This window comes from Strigops habroptila (genome assembly GCF_004027225.2).
Source record: "Strigops habroptila isolate Jane chromosome 13 unlocalized genomic scaffold, bStrHab1.2.pri S16, whole genome shotgun sequence".
Lineage (NCBI taxonomy): Eukaryota > Metazoa > Chordata > Aves > Psittaciformes > Psittacidae > Strigops > Strigops habroptila.
The window spans coordinates 5322106-5339369 of record NW_022651054.1 but is presented as its reverse complement, the minus strand read 5'-3'; the positions used below and the strand labels follow the sequence as shown (position 1 = coordinate 5339369).

General features: G+C 45.4%; 1 protein-coding gene across 2 annotated transcripts; it reads right to left on the bottom strand.

The window, feature by feature from the left end:
* Positions 1-1216: 1216 nt before the first annotated feature.
* On the bottom strand, positions 1217-17061 carry RCC1L (RCC1 like). 2 transcript variants are annotated; one of them, XM_030472328.1, is made up of 11 exons: positions 16731-17061; positions 15748-15877; positions 13455-13583; positions 12534-12600; positions 11422-11473; positions 9529-9613; positions 8308-8489; positions 6801-6885; positions 5590-5763; positions 4201-4286; positions 1217-2586 (listed from the first exon to the last, which is right to left on the bottom strand). In XM_030472328.1, exons 1-11 carry the CDS (start codon positions 17022-17024, stop codon positions 2509-2511), a joined length of 1362 nt encoding a protein of 453 aa, XP_030328188.1. In that variant the 5' UTR covers positions 17025-17061; the 3' UTR covers positions 1217-2508. The 2 variants fall into 2 exon arrangements, with proteins under 2 accessions (XP_030328188.1, XP_030328189.1); XM_030472329.1 differs by having other exon boundaries at positions 9571-9613; positions 16731-17049.
* Positions 17062-17264: the final 203 nt, after the last annotated feature.

Sequence of the window (17264 nt, the reverse complement as noted above, 5' to 3'; positions counted from 1 at the left end):
AGTCACTGTCTTTATTTTTCTATTTTCTTAGCCTTTTTTTCTCAAAACATTTGTCATTGTTATTTCCTAAATACAGAGCAGCACATGGAGAGGGGCTGCTGCAGGAATGCTGTTAGTTAGGGCCTGGCCCAGAGTCTTTCTTTAGTTGAAGGCGCATCTGGCGAGTGATCAACCTGTCCTTATCTCGACCCACAAGCTTTCCATCATATTTTCTCCCCGTCAAGGGTCAGTGCTGGCATTTGCCAGACCCTCTGCTCTCTGCCACTAACCTTGTTCCTTCCCTTCAAACAGCATGTTGTTCAAGAATGCCCACAGCCACTGTAATGAAAGTGCAAACACTCCCACTGCATTAAGCCATATGACACTTCTATTTAGAGCTAAAGACCTTGCTGGCACCTAATTAACACACTGCATTTGCAATTTATTGCACAGCAAGAGTGCAACACAACCAGGTACATGACATTAATCCTCATCCCAGCTGCATCAGGAAGCAGCTGTGAACAAGAGCAGCTCAAAGCCTGCAGCGCTCCCCCCACGATCCAGCCAGCCGGGGCAGCCCTTCCCAAATACCAACATCCACGACAGGAATTGCTGGCAACGCCTTTCTTCCCATAACTTTTATATTTGTTTTCAATGCTTTAATAAGCTTCCTCACATGAAAAGGGCACAGTTGCTCCCATGAGGCCAACAAGACATGTTTGAGCAGCTCAAGCTGCCCGAGTTGCATGGAGAATAAGATATAAATTAAAGGTAACTTAATGGAGTTCACAGCAGTGAAGCTCTGCCACAATTTAACAGTAGCTTTCTGCTTGTTCTGCCCAACCCACCACACAACAACAGTTAGTTACACAGCAACGTTAATAACAACTCATATACATGTCCCCATGTACTTTATTTCACCTTTCCTGTATTTTATGCAAAGCTCTTCAGGACTTGTTTCATCAAGGTAAGAGTTTACCCCCTGACTTTCAGCAATTACACAACAGATTTGATGATACATAATTTCAGCTAATGGAGCCAAAAATGTGTGTGGTGTCCCCTGGGTCCATAGAGACCTGCCTACACAGGGATCGGTCCTGCAGATATGGAGATGTCTCAGCTGAGAGAAGAGCATTCCTACCACATCGCTGTGAATGCTCACATTTAAATGCAGAGTGCAAGACAGAGCAACTCACGTGTGAAGTTAAGCTCAAGAATATTCCCATTACTACTGACAAAGAGTTTACAATCACTTTATTAAAAATATATCAGCTTGGATTTTGCCAAAATAATTTACACAGTAGACGTATCCCACACAGAGAGATGTGACAAAACTTCACCTGATGTTTGGGGTATTTCACCAGAGAGAGTTTCCCACACTTCAGTGTGAGATTTGGCAAGTGCCTGCTACAGGTTCATACAGCTGTTGCATCCCATCTCCATCAGCTCACTGTGTCCTAACTGTGCTCACCACAACTTCTCTGCTAAGAAGGTACCAAGAAACAAGGCTCTGCTTCTTGCCCAGTACTACCAAAAAGCCTGGCTGATATAAAAGGCTCTCTGCAACTGAGAGCCACCAGACCCCTGAAGATGGAGTGTAGGGATGCCCCCAAAAATCAAAGGCAGTGGTCTGTGATCAGCACATGAAGACTAAAGTACTTGTTGAGCAGTGAGCACTGTTCACATCCACTGCCTGAGCACCAACCCTGCAAGCAGCCAAGAGGGAGCTTTGTTTCCAGCCTACCTCCATAAATAGGATAGATTGGCTACTGTCACTATCAATCTGTCCTTCCACAGCAACAGCAGCATAGACAGCCTATGATTACCTCTCCAGGCTCTTTTTTAACAGTACTTTCTCCCTGCAAACAAGTTCTCACTCCTCCAGTTTAACCAACGTGTTCTTTGGGTGTTCAGAGTTCATGTGGAAAGCCTGTAACAGCCCAGAATAACAGCACACCTCTGCCTCCCAGCCACTGTGTATCCAGCTTCCACACGAACAGCAGCCTGGGCAGAGTGCAGCTCGTGGTAGACACAAGGACAGCTGTGCTGGTCTCCAACAGCCAGCATGACTTTTCTTCCACATAAAAAAATTGTTACTAAAAAAACCCCTTTCCCTTGAGAAATACTTTGGATAAGCCCAACACTGACACCCCACAGCTGGTGACAGAGAAAGCATCCATAAACTAATGTCCTGTGCTACAGATTTCACCTCATGCCAGTCGTCCCTGAGGGAGATGCTCTCCATCCTTAGGCACAGAGGGACTCACCAGCTGTGGCTGGCCCCAGTCTCTTTGGGAGCTCATCACAAACCAGCCAGAGCACTCCTTGCATTTCCGCTCCTCAGGGAATGTACTTCCTGCAGCCAGGCTGGAGGAACAATGCAGAGATGACAACACACCAGGAGCTACTATGGCCATCTCTGCTCACAGTCACTTCTTGCTTGGCTTTGCAGAATGAGTCTTCCTTTCCAAGAGCTCGCCACCAAGTGCCCCCATCTTCTTAGCACAGTGCTGAGGCCCAGCAGTATGACTAGGTAAAAGACTTAACCATGCTTACCATATGATCAACTCCACATGCAACATCCACCACCTCACCAGGTACAGTCACCTGCATCAGACACACAAGAGTGCATTATTTCTTCAGCTGGTACTTTGCACCTGGTATTTCCTATTTCTCCTTCTCCTCCTGCTTAACATGCCAGCTGGTTTCACAGGGACATGTACCAATGAAAGTGCCACCTTGAAAACCCAGAGAAAGCAAGATTCAGCACCAGACATGCTTGTGCGTTGAGCTGTGAAATATTCCTGTCTCCCTCCACACTCCACAGAAGGACATAAACCTTTGGAAGGACAGATCATGAGCACTCACTAGCAGACAGTGAGGAGAGCGTAACCTCAGCCCATCTGTTCAGCAGCAGAAACAGCATGACCAAACAGAGTGTAATCCAGACAGCAGGAAGAGGATCTGCCCAAGGATTTGCCTATTCTCTCATCAGCAAGGACTGGAACAAGGCAAAAGCTTAACTCCAGCCTAAGGCAGTTTTTGCTATGATGCTAAGCAGACCCAGCTCACTCACTGGTGTAGTTACAGCTCTTTCATGTAAAGCTGACTTCAAGCAGAGGCTACAAAAAGAAGTTAGAGCTAAGGGAGAGGAGAGATGGCTGGTTCTAGAGCAGGAGGTCACAGACAAATACCCTGGTAACTGCCCCTGCTTTGATACATTGCTGTAGTAGTGTCAAACAGGAGCTGGCTGTTTGAGGGAGCATAACCCTCAATGTCCACACTTAGGGAAACCCGGACATGCCACATTTGGTGAATTCATAAACTCCACTCAGCCACAGCAGTGTGGTTTTAGGCAAATGTTCCAGAGTTGTCTTTTTAATTCATTTTTAAAAGGAGCAGAAAGCATGCTAAAGAGACACATCCACTGCAAGTTCAGACAGAGGGAAGGGACTCCAGGGTGGTCCCATTGATTGCCTCCCTCCTCTCCCACTTGGCCTTCATGGAGACTGGGAACATCTGTTAGGCTGAGTGCTGAACTCCAGAGCCAAAGACTCTTCTACACCCACAGAATCTGGCTCTCAGAGCCATCAGAGAAGGGAGTGGAACTGGAAGCATTGCAAAACAGCTATGAAAACAGTTCAGTGGCTAAGGATCTCCTACTGTAACTACATAGCCCGTCCAGTGACCCACCACCATAGCTGCCTGACATGGAAGAGGAGCAAGGGAAGGTCACAGGTCCACTGCTATGTGGACCTGCTGCCACTATAGTCTGACCACAGTGACCAAAATATTCACCTAATTTAGATGTGTAATGCAAGTCTTTCTGGTCACAGATGACCAATACTGGTGGTTTTCTTTGCATGTAAAAGTGACATGTGGGTTAGTATTGGAGGGAAGAGGCAGTAAGGGGTGGCAGGTAGAAGACTGTGGATGAGAGGGAGGCAAGAACTGTTCAGATGTGATGGCACAGCACCCAATGTTGCTTTGCGATCTGAAATTGATACTGAAATAGCAGACTAAAAAACTTCCCGAATCCCTCCATCCCTAAGCATGCCACACAAGGACCTCTGGAAAACAAAGCAGTTCCACAGTCACCTCAGGTCTCCACTTTTTTCAAAACTACTCAAAAAAACTACACAGCAAATGATGTTTCTTGTCCTCAAGATAACAAAGACTAGCTAAAGAATATACTCTTGACCTTAATACTTCCATTCTTACCCTCCATGGGAAATAATGGTCTTCCATTCTTCCAGTTCCCAGGCACCCTCTTAGATTCTTGCCCCATACAAACAGTTCTCCTCTGTCTATACAAGATAAAAAAGAATCAAAAGAATAAAATACGGCAGAGTCATTAAAAAGGAAGAATTCTATTTGAGATTCTGGCAAGTGTGGCTACAGTGCTTCTGGGAGTATAAAGGGTTATACATGCAGTATGAAAGCCATCGAGTTTAGTTCCAAGTACAATAAATGTACTTGTGCTTGGGGAAAATGATGCCTAATGAGCAGGACAAGCAGCAAGTTCTGTGCACAAGTCTTTGCTTCCCCCTCTTACAGCTCTTGCTTTGGAATTTTATTTGAAGAAAGAGTGCAGCAGAAGAGATTCCAGGGAATCATTCATGGTGAAGTCAATCATTTGTGCTGGAAGTTAGACAACAACAGCTGACGCACATCAGCTCTCTGCACAGCAAATCAGGTAAGCAAGGCAGTGAAATCTGTCCCAAGCCATCACCTGGGGACTGGTTATTCAGCTGCCTGACAGAAGTGACCTGCTAATGACAACTGGGGAAAAGAAAAAAAACTTGTATTCAAGAGAGTGGGAGTTTTAAGCTCCTCAGCAATAGATGTAGATCTCAGAAGTGTTCAGATCAGCCCCCAGCAGAGACAAACAAAACACGATCTATAACATAAGCACAGTTTAATCAGAAGGCAGTTTCTAACACTTCCTGAATACCAGGGGGAGACCAGCTACAAGCACTCTGTAACCAGACTGATAGTGCCATGCATACCACATCCCCAAGAAGGACCAAGCACGCTGGCACCTGGCATGTTTCATCAGTAAACTATTACTTTGGCCACCAAGCACATGGGTTTTCTGTGCTGCTGCCCTCTGCTGCCCATTTTTAAATGACTCTCAAATTCAAAACTTTTAAAGGCTGTTATCAAGCACAGGGTGTACATATCAGAGTATCATACCCTCTGCATGTTAAAAGTGTAGGTCTTCCCACCTCAGATTGCTAACTCGATTGTTCAGAGGAGCCAAGAAACCCTGAGTCCGATTTAGACTCAGTTTTAGTTTGTTCATTTATGACATGAATTCCTGCTGCTTCTGAAGTGCAGGTGACTTATTCTGTCCAAGGAAATGAAAAAAAAACTTCCCAGGTTTCCTGTTTTAGAGAAGTGGTTTGTTTGCTTTAGAAGAATAGCACTTTCTTAATTAAAGCATATACTAGTGCAGTCGGAAACCATGCTGACACCTGTAAAAGTGCTGCCTGCCCCTCCTGTTGCCTTCCAGTGTGCTTTAAGTTTAAAGAAAGGTTCTTGTTTTTCTCTTAACTGTGAATAATACAGCAATGGGACTTCTCCATGACAGCAGGACTAGAAACTTACTTGTAAGTGCTGCAAAATGGCTGAGCCCACAGCGAACGTGAGCAACACGGATGTCCGGGTTGAAGTCTGACCAGCCAAAAAGGCTGGGTGGGATCATCTCTGGCACTGCTGTCTCTATTAGGTTTGGTCCTTTCCCAAGAATTCCATATCCCCAGACAAAAACATTTCCTTCTTCTGCATTACAATAAGAACACATTCTGTAAGAAAGTCTGTGCTTGTGAAATTCGTGCCATGAGCAAGAGTTAATCAGATCCAAAAGCATGTTTTCCTTTCTCCCAGAGCAGTTTAGCACCTTTTGATTATTTCAAATTTCCAAACAATGCACTGCCATCCAAATGCCTTCATTTTTATCTAAGCTGTGCAAGCAGATCAAGCTTCACAGGCAAAACTTTCATTGCGAAATAATGCCAACTCAGTGTGGGCCGGATAAAAATACTTCAGCTTACTGACGGGTGGGATGGAGGTTGAGTGTTTTATTATCACTGCTGTTTCCTTTGAGGCATGGCCAAACCAGCACTAGGCCAGTCACTCTGCCTGGCATTCCGCGTGCCTGGGAAAGGCAGCAGTTGGACAGCGTAAAACAGATTATGTTGCTATGTCTGCTCTCTTCAAGCTAGAAGCTCAAATGTCTTGTCATCACAACTACATCATATACATGAACGTCTTCCTTGAGATGATCCTTCATAAAAGTAGTACAATCCTCTCCCTCGTTCCTTTACTTTCAGGCTGTGCTCCCCTGGCCACCAGCAATCCAAAGCAGCATTCATCAAGAAGCCTGCTGCAGAGCTCCACTGTTCTCAGAACAGTGCTTTCCAGCCAAGTTTATCAAGATTTATTTACATGTCAGATTTATAGAATTTGAAGGGCTCTTTTTCTCTCAAGTGCTGCCATCCTTCCTCCCTATATCCATCTTCATTATAGTCACACATGGCCCGTGTGATGAGCAAGCGAGATCAGAACCACAAGCAGCAACCATGCTCTTGTTCTAGTTTGCTTAAATGCTCACACAGCACATACTGGAAGCAACACTGCAGCTACTGAAAATAACTTCCTGTGTACATTCTTAAATCACAGATGTCTTAGTCTCCCACCTTTCCTCATAAAACACAGTATTTTTCTGTTTCCAGTAAAAAAATGCATGCTCCATGATGCTACAATCAACTTACAACATGGGCTTGCACTAAAGAGGATGACTGTGAAAGCGAACTCACCCGTCAGCACGACATTGCCAGTCCCTCCACACGCAGCCTCCTTTATCTTCCCAATCTTGAATGGCAAATGCCTGGGAACATTCACCTGTGTGAGGTTGCAAGAGACTTGTTACAGACAACGTAAATTGCAAACTAGACACACATTTTAAACTTGTTCTCTAGTTCTGCTTAGAGGTTATATTCACTGAATTGCTGATACAGACAAACTATTGCCTGAATTACAGAATAAATCCAAGTCTGGTGATTAAAAAAACCTACCTGAAATGCATTAAGGCTGACAGCGAGGACAAAGTGGAAGAAGTTACCCACTGGAAAGCTTATATGCATGGCAACAAAGATGGGAATGCTTAACATCTGCTTATATCCCTGCCTCTCTGAGGCAGACCCAATGGGAAAGCATATGAGCACATTTGCAAGTTTTCACAAAATTGGACCATGGTGGCATTTTTGAACAGACTAGGAAAAATCACTTGAAGAAAATTGCTCTTATTTGGTGCAGTTCAGCACAACAGAAACATACACAGCCTGACACATGTAAACAGTGACCTTGGATTTCCCAGCTAACATCCAGCTCTGCTATTCCACAATTTGGCCTTTATCTATATTGTCCCTAAAATTCCCGCTTTGACAAACATGCCATTCATCCATTTCAGACCCTCGTGACCTCCACTGAGCACCCAGCCAGGAAACTACTACACTGCTTAACCTGGTCACTGTCTTTGGGCCTTACAAGTCTCATTAATTAGCCTTACAAGGACAGGCATGGGAAACAGAAGTACCTATTTTACCAAAGTCATACTAATTCAACTGTCTGTTCTTAGTCTTCTGCTAAGAATAGCTTGAGTATTAATTAATTCCCTGACTCCATTTCCTACTCTCACTGTAGGAGGAAACCATCTGCCTAATTACCTAGGTACTACAATGCTTAGCGTCAAGTCAGCACTGTATCTTTGCCCCACACAAGTTTGCTCCAAAAACTTATCTGTGAGACACTGGGATTTGTTGAGGACTCAGCTATAAAGCTACTAAGGTTGTTCATGAAAAATCACCAATATACAAGTTGACTGGAAGGGACTTCCAAAAGTCCTATGGACCAGCACCGTGCTCAAAGCAGGACCACTCCAAAGTCTAGATTAGCCAGCCAAGAGACTAAATCCTGTCCTGAAAACAACACAGGCACTCGAGCTGCATGTAAATTTGATGCAGAGTCCACGGGATATGGAAAGAACACGGGGTGCACTCTTCCTTTGTAACAGACAAACTGGGGTGAGGTGACAGAAGCTTTTGCACATCAATAGCTGGGAAACATACTGCCCTAAAGCTATACAAACATTTCAGACAGACTGGTTTTGTAAACATAGGTAAAACCAGTCTGCTAGTGGTGTGAGTTTATATTGATTTACACTGCTGTCTGAGGAACCCAGAGCAGGGAGAGGTGTGTAATTTTTAAACCTGAACATAGCAGCTGAACTGAAACATGTGAAAACATGCCCTCAGGCCAACTGACCTGTGTGGTTTCTGTGACAGATGCCAACTGCAAGTATTCTGAATTTCCCCAACCAAAGACATCTCCTTCATCTGAAACAGCCAGGCAACAGTCCCCATAGGAAGAGACCTGGATAATGTTTACTCCAGCAATGTCACCACGTAGCTTAGTAGGAACACTGGTGATGTTGTAGTGTCCAAGACCTGAAAGGGAAAAAAAAAAAAAAAGGTAGAGAGATTATGAAGAATTTTTTCCAGACATACTTTTAATGCATACATAGGACCATTTTGTCATGTTAGAACCCAATCACCCTTCCTCCAAAAGAAATCTTTCTGTCCATCTCTCTTAACTACCAGTTTGAAAGGACAAGCAGCCACAAACACCAGTTCTACTAGTCTCTCTAGAGTACAAAACAACTTTATACAATCACACCTGGAAAACAGTCTCCTCCCTCATCTGCATGGACCAAAGTGTTTGAGAAAGCAGTAACCAAGCCAGGCAGACATCCCAACAGAGGTGAAGATTCACAAACTGGCTGTATCCTGCCTTCTGCAAGGAAAGCCATGAGTGACAGCACACTGCAATCAGTTTAGACAACAGCAGGTGAAGTGGCAGAAGAGGCTGGGAAGGAAACACATTACATAGCAAAGGGCTGCCTGGAAAAGAGGACAGAAAGGGTTGCCAGATGACAGAAACAAGAATGGCCTACAATATGTCCACACAAGGCAACCATGGGAAGCACCCAGCTTCAAGAGCAGCAGAAGGAATGGTAGGAAGGACTGTGAGGAAGTTCTTTGACAGCAGAAGCCACCAGAAAAAGGGCCTGGCAAAAGATCCCATGCTAAGACAGCAGCAGCTGCCAAAGCCTTCTGTCAGTTCAAAAGACACAAGAAACAAAACAGACCCTGAAATAAGAATTGGGAAGGCAAACCCTGCCCAGAACAAGGAGCTAACCTTCCCATGCTACTTCCACATCCCCTCACAAGCTTTAAACAGCAGGCACGTTCTCCTCAGACTGCATGCTTGGATTGCCAGCGTGACATCCTAAAGCTGTTCTAAAAATGAACTGGTTTGTCTCAGTTTGGTTACACAAGAGTATTCAGAACATCTGCACACAGCTGGAAACATCCCAGCCCTTTTCCGTCCACACATGCGTGACAAACATACATCAGAAGCTCTGAATTAGGGACAGCTTGCTATGTTCATCAATTCACTGAAATGCAAGCTGAACTGAGGTCCTACCTGTTTGTCCATCAGCTCCCCATCCACATGCATAGACTGTACCTTTCTTGGTCCTAAACAGGCTGTGGTCCTGTCCACAGACAACCTGCACACAAACAGAAAAAGTCAGAGCTGGTCAGTAAAATTCATGTGTTGAGAATCGATTTAATGAAGTATTACTGGCAAACAAACTAAGCAATGAACCTCTACAGTGCCCATCAGCTCAGATTTTCCACCTTTCTGTCCCCATCAAACAGCTCTACAGACAGGGAAGGCACAATACAAAAACCAGCAGAATCTTCCTTGTGGAAGGTGTTGCTGCAGTTGATTTGTTCCAAGATCCAAAGCAAGGCCTAGTTAACAGAAAGCTCAATCCAGCAGTATAACACAATAAAACAGCAAAAAGTAAGAGATGTCCCTTCCCAGAGTGCTACCACATGGCTCTTGATGCCAGCTACAAACTGCTATTGATTCCTTGCCACGTAAGCGCTCAAACTGACATTTATGTTGAACTAGCAACCATGTCTGCCATTGGCTTGACATGAACTAAAACCAAGACCTTCAAAAGCAGACCTTAAAAATCAGTCAAAGATTAAAGGGATTTAATCCACAAATTAAGAGAGTGGAGGCATCAGAACAACCTCCCTGCCATGTAGGTGTTACCTACAAGTTGAGCAAATGCATGCAAGTGATCACATTCTTCAGTGAGTTCAGACCCCCTGCTGCAGGTTACAACTGCTCTGTGGAGGCATGGAGCAAAACGCCACCTCCTGTAACCATGCAGTAGATCACCATGTCAAAGAACTTCAACTGAATGATCTGCATACTGATTTTATCTTTTTCATTGCAGAACTGCAGACTGGTTGAGAAGGAACCTCAGAAAGCCATCTGGTCCAACCCCCTGCTCAAGCAGGGATACCTACTGCCCAGGACCATGTCCAGGTGGTTTTTTAGTATCTCCAAGGAGGGAGACTCCACAACCTCTCTATGCACCCTGTATCAGTGCTCAGTCACAGTAAAAGAGTCTTTCCCCACGTTCAGAGGGCACCTCCTGTGTCCCCGTTTGCGCCCATTGCCTCTTCTGCTGTCACTGGGCACCACTGAAAAGAGCCTGGTTCCATCCTCTTTGCACTCTCCCTTCAAATACTTATACATTTATACCTGGCAGTATTTATACTGCCAAGACACCCCCCCAGTCTTCCCTTTTCCAGGCTAAACAGTTCTGCTTCTCTCAGCATTTCCTCACAGGAGAGATGCTCAGCCCCTTCACCACCTTAGCGTCCCTTCGCTGGACTCTCCCAGCATGTCCATGTCTCTCTTCTACTGGGAAGCCCAGAAGTGGACACAGCACTCCAACTGTGGCCTCACCAGTGCTGATTAGAAGGGAAAGATACCTCCCTGGATCTGCTGGCAACACCCCTAATGCAGCCCAGAATATCATTTCCTTCTCTACAGCACGGGCACACTGCTGGCTCACAGCCAACTTGGTGTCCACCAGGACCCCCAGGGCCTTTTCTGCTGAGCTGCTTCCCAGCCAGTCAGCCCCCAGCATGTAGTGGTGTCTGGGGCTGCTCCTCCCCAGGTACAGGACTTTGCCCCTCCCCTTGCTGAACTTCCCCATGTTCACACCAGCCCATTTCTCCAGCCTCTGGACAGCAGCACCACCCTCTGGTCTATCTGCCACTCCTCCCAGTTTTATGACATTTACAAACTTGGTGTGGGTACACTCTGCCCCATCATCCAGGTCATTAGTGAAAATGTTAAACAGAATTGGACCCAGCACTGACCCCTGGGACACAGGTCTAGTCATTGGCATTCAACTAGTCCCCATGCCAATGATTAGCTCCCTCTGAGCATGGCTGTTCGGACAGTTTTCAAACCACCTTCAGAATTCAGTTCAGATGATCCTCTTACCTGGACAACTCTGCTGTCAAAGTCCTTCAGCTGATGAATTACATGGCTTTCACTGGACACCACCAACCAACCACCGAGAAGAGAAAAGGCAACACAGAGGACTTCAGAGGACTGCAACCACAAAACATGAAGGTAGACCTGCCTTTACTGAAAGCCCCTTTGCTATTACACAGAGATTTTCACATGTTCTCTTACATATTCAAAGATCATAGTTCCACTGTAAAACTACTGCACAAAGAAGGAAAGTAATTTTGCATTCTCCTATTTCCGAAGTTAAGACCTGTCACTTTTTAAATACAAACTCTCATGGGAATTAGGGGTGGGAGCAACCCTCAAATTCCCTAGTCTAGAATCATCACAGACACTTGATAATACTGCAGTACCTATATAAATACTACACCTCACTAGAGACTCACCAGATATCACAGAGCACAGTGTAGTATTAACATCCATGTTGTTCTTTCACAAAACCAGGAATTCTGCTCTGTTTTGAACAACCTAATTACTAACTTCCAGTATCAAGGTGAGAGCAATGAGCAAGATCTCTTCTAGGCCCTGCCAGCAAATCAGTGACTTTCAACAATTCCCACTATCCATTTACATCAATACTATCTGAGAGAGCATTTTGAGAATATGCTTTGGTGTGGCCCACAAAAACCCTGTAAAGGCAAAGCACTACAGATTTAAAAGCAGTTACAGCAAAGAGATTCAACAAAAGGATGTTTCTCTCATTTACTGGCATTTCTTAACACCTTCAGAAATAGCACATGCACTCCGAGAGGCTACAGGGAGAAAGATTTACTACTAACACCAACTACCACAAGCAATTTATGAAGGTTGAGTTTTCTCACTATGACCTGTGAAATCTGTCACATGCTGACATCTTTCTGTCCTTTGTCAATGTGGTCAGAAGGGTGCTAGAGCCCAGGCTGGGTTTAAAGCTAGACCGTTTACAGGATGCCTGCAGAATAAAAGCCTATTCTTGGACTCCTCAATCTTAAACAGCATCCTTATACTACCAGATTTTTCCCACCTCCAGGCTTTCCTGTAGGGTTGTTTTCATGCAATTATGTTTTTAACATTAAGGAAGTTCAGGATCTTTGGAGTCTCACCTGTACGTTTCATCTTCAACAACCTTCCGGCCACACTGTCCATAAGAATTATTCCCCATTGTGAAAACTGAAAAACAATGATAAAATACACTGGGTTTATCACTGTCCAACTCCCTGAAAGCCTCTTGGCAGGTACACAAAATACTTTCATGCGGTCCTCTGTATGAAAGGTAGAATACAGTGCTGTAAAAATCGGCATAAGCTTTCTTCAAACCAAGTCCACTTAAATTCAAGTGACTGAATCCATTTTCGTCAACAATATCCCAACAATATTACTGCAGGCACCTGGAGCCCATTGGCTGTTTTTAGTAACATCCTGCCGTTGCCAAGGAGACTAAGAAATAGATCAGCACTCCCACAGGAGCGTTAAATCAACCCACGAACCAGCTCACCCACTGATAAGCAGCACTGGATCACTAGGCCCAGCACTGAAGCCGCCTCACCAGAGAATTCCCAGAGACATGGAAAGCCAATTCACAAACAGGATCTTCTGCGTAAAGGCCTGTTAATGAATTGCTTTCATAAGCGTAGAACTCTGCGGCTTCAAGGCGAAAGTAACACAGGAGTATTGGCATAGCCATCCAAAACTGAATTCAAAACCACGTTACTCTTGTTCAGCCAGACAGGCTACGCTTCAACAAGGCCCAAGGCTAGATAAACAATCCATATTTTGCAACACTTGTAGTAAAAAAGCTTCCAACACATTTATAGCTTGAGCCAAGCAGAGCTCAGTGCAGTTATCAGCTCAGGGCTCTCCCTCCCAGCAGCAATCCCACAAAGGCCGACAGCTACCTGCATCCCATTTACAGTGCAAACAGCCCGTCTGGGGTCTAGTTCTGAGAGACAGAGACAATCTTTCTCAGAGCTTTTAATAAAAGCACAGTGCTGGTGACAATGGACGCCTGACAAGCAATGCTATACCTCCTTCACTATCTGTCAGGATCAGGGAATGGGCTCTCCCACAGGACACCTGCAAGACTCGAGTCTGCTGCGGCTTCTCCAGTGGTAATGGAACTGGAGAGGGTTCCAAGACATATTCATAGCCCTTAGCTTAAGGAAGAGAGAGAAATTTTAAAAGTCAGTAGCTTCCACAAAGCAAATTCATCATTTAATAGCCCATCCTGTTGTACATAACACACTCACTTCTATTTTGCTACAAAAGCAGACATATTTTAGAAAGCCAAGATACTAACCAAAGTAAAAGGCTGACTGGGATTCTTCGTGGGAGGAAGAAGTTAAAAGCCATAGGGACGGTTGAAGCCAATAATCACTGGCTGAAGCCAAAAATCCACCACATATAGAGGCTGAATGTCATTAAGGTTTCAGGTGGCCAGGATTGAGAAACTAAGGCTTTCAGCCACATGTTCAACCACTCTGGTGAACAAGGCTGGATTACTGGAGAGCTTAACACCACGCACAAACTAAGCACTCTGTGCAACCAGGAATACTGCAACCAAGGTACAGTAGCAGTAATCACTAAAAGACAGCACGAAAGGTGAACAAAAAATATCTTAGGGCTTCATATTTAAAGAACAGTGGATTAAAGGCCCTTTCAGAAAAAAGGAAGGCAGGAAACATTAGCTAGCCTGGCTCCCCAGGGGACAAAAGATCCAACGTTTATGAAAGAAACTGACAGGCTGTACTAGAAAGAAGATTTAGTAACCTGAAGACTATGTAACCAGTTATGGTCAACTGGGAAACAAAATAAAAATGGAAAAAAGAAGAACAGCAAAACATAAATCAGTACTAGGGAAAAGGTTAAGGGGAGATAAAAAGCTTTGATATCAAAGCTACAGTAACAACTGAAACAAAATCCTGGAGGACCCAAAGCAGTATTCTGCTCACATGCAGCAGTGCTTTAAGTAGTTCTTCACTTAAAAAATACCCAGAAAATCTAGATATCCTTTTACAGGAAAACACTACTTGATGTGACAGGCATCATAACTGGCTGTTTGCAAATGGTGGGAGCCTGCCATGCAATGTAGCAGGAACTGAAATGCGACATTTGTGTCTGTCTAGAGACATGGAAGTCACAAAGCAAAAAACCTTTTCCTCTCTCACTGTTCCTAGCAGCAGAGCAACACAAGCTGCTGGGATCTGTGGTAATCATCACTGAAATCAAAGGGATTCTGGAGGAAAGAGGCAATGAGGTGACTAAGGAAGAGGAGGACAAGAGTAAAATGTAAGTAGTTTAGGTTAGAAACAGCTGAAGTTAGAGCATGAAATAAAACAACTCAGAAGGTTGCAGATGCCCCTGGAAACAAAGCATCTACAGGGACACTATGTTGGGACTAGCAGGTATCAAAGTAAGTTTGTAAAACCGAGTAATGAGCTCAGTTTTACAACAGGAAGCTCATCTGTGGGAAGTTAAACATGGAGCAGGAGCAATCCCATTGATCTGCACTGCACTGTCAGCAGATCCTACCACACACTGAACACACTCTTCCTTAGAAGAGCCTGAACTGCAAAACCATTTAACTTATTTCTGGATTCTCTGGCAAAAATAATCAGCAGGTCACATGAAAAACAATTACAAGATACTCCTGAGACTTCAGCACATACAGAACTAAGAGCTGAAGCCAGTTAGAGACAGCCATTCTACAGGAGAAGTCTGTAGTTTTCGTATCTGTCTTAGGTGAAAGGTGGCAATGTTCTGCACTGAAATTATCACTTTAAATGCGTTTGAGAGTCTGGTATAAGACAGAATGACTGAATAACACGTTTCTCTTTCAAAATGCAATTGGTATTAAAATAAAAAACCTCTACGGGCTCACAAAAAATACCACAGCCTGTATAAAAAGATCTCTGTGGGAAAGCAAATTAGTTTATAGGTGCAAAAGCATCTTGCCAAAACTGTTTTATTAACTAGTCCACTACAGTGTCTACTACCAAACTAGAGAGATTCAAAGCAACACCTTGACCACACACACCCCCTTTTGCAGAACAAACTGTGATATTTTAGTTACATCCAGGCAAGAATGTAAGCACAGTGCACAGAATGGATGCATACTGTGACCAATTACAAGGCACACAAAAACACAGCTAAGTTCCCAAAAACACCCTCTTAAAAAACAACCAAACACACACAAGCACAGCCCTGCACTCTTCATCAAAGCCCCCTGCACATTTTTCATGCCTTCTAGTGTGAAGTTGCTCACATCATATGTATCCTGTAGTGCTGCCCTGCAAGCCTATAAAGCTCTTCAATCCTTACTTCGGTCTCTTCTGCTCCTCTGGAATCCAAGCTGGGAATCCTTGTTCAGCCCCATTCCCCACACCTTGGTGATGTCCGTGGTATGAGAGGACAGCAGAGTGAATCCATAACCGCAGGCAGCAGAGGATATCTTTGAGGAAAAACACAAACCACACCATTCAATTACAAACTAGGGCTTAGAAGAACAAGTTTCACCGTATTGTGCTATTTGCTTATCAGCATTCAGCCTTCCTTAAGCTGTATCCAAACATGGCCCAGACTCACAGTATGCATGGTCTTTACAAAACTGACTGGACACACCCTTCAGTGTAAAAAGTAGTGTAAACTCAAGTCCAACATTACTGCCTTAGAGTTTTATTATCATGTGCATACACACACAGAATCATTAGGGTTGGAAAGGGCCTCTGGAGACCATCTGGTCCAACCCCCCTGCTAAGGCAGGGCCGCGTAGAGCAAGTTACACAGTTTTGCATAATTTTGGACCCATTCAAACACAACAGGAGGAGCTACTTGCTGACCTGCAGCAGTAGCTAAAACAAACCAAAGGAAATTATGAAAGTAATTCCCGTTTTATTCCTTTTGCCAAAGGAAAGCCCAGTATAAAAGCTCTGGCCCTCTCTGACTTGGACAGCACTGTAACAACTGAAACATGCAGGAAAAACGATTTGCAACATAAGGTTCCAACTTCATGGAGGTGAGAGTACATGAAAGCCACTGAAGAGGAAGCCTGCTTTCTCTGCTAAACGTTGTTCACACTCTTGCTCTTTCATACCTTCGACTAAAGAATACCGATTTCTTTTCCAAGCTGTATGCTACTGCAGTTATACCAACAACCCCCCTGGTCAGTGCCTCTGTATCTGTAAAATAAACGAATCACGGCAAGGTCTGTAAACCAGGCTCCGTAACGCCCGTCCCTGCTGACCGACGCCGCCTGCCCAGGCCGGCTGGCACGGCCGCAGGACCCGCACCGGGCCCCGGCACACCTTCTCCTCCGTCTCCAGCCGGTAGGGAGTGGCTTGGATCCGCCGCGGCTTCTTCCAGCCCGCGTCCGGCTTCACGAAGCTGGGGATGCCCAGAGCGCCCGAGTAGCAGAAGCCCCACACGAACACGCGGTCTTTCCGCCTGGCCGCCTTCCCCGCGTACTGGAACACCGGGGCGGCCTCCTCGGCGTCCCGCAGCTGGCGGGTGCTCTGCGGCGCCGCCGGCTTGGCCAGGCCCCTGCGGGGGGCGGGCGGCGGCCGCGCTGCCCCCAGCGCTCCCCTCAGCGCGCCCCACATCGCGCCCTCAGGCCGCCATCTTGCCGACCTCTCACCCGCCACCCCGCGCTGCGCCGGCGCCCGCTCACTGCCCTCTGTGCGCATGCGCTCGGCCGCGGCGCCGCGAGTCTTTCTTAAAGGGGCTACGGCACCAGGGTGGGCCCGACTCAACACGGACCCGCGCCTGGATCTAGGTCTAAACCCAGCCCCAAACCCTAAACCCAGACCCCGGCATACACCCAGATCCGATTCCAAACCTAC

What these genes read in the sequence shown, in the direction of transcription:
- RCC1L (XM_030472328.1), bottom strand. Translation starts at nt 17,024, where the DNA reads ATGTGGGGCGCGCTGAGGGGAGCGCTGGGGGCAGCGCGGCCGCCGCCC. An exon ending in GGGAGCTGATGGACAAACAG is followed by an intron (nt 8,490 to 9,528) that starts GTAGGACCTCAG and finishes TTTCCCTTTCAG; the next exon opens with GTCTTGGACACTACAACATC. An exon ending in ACCATTATTTCCCATGGAGG is followed by an intron (nt 2,587 to 4,200) that starts GTAAGAATGGAA and finishes TGTCTGATGCAG; the next exon opens with GTGACTGTACCTGGTGAGGT.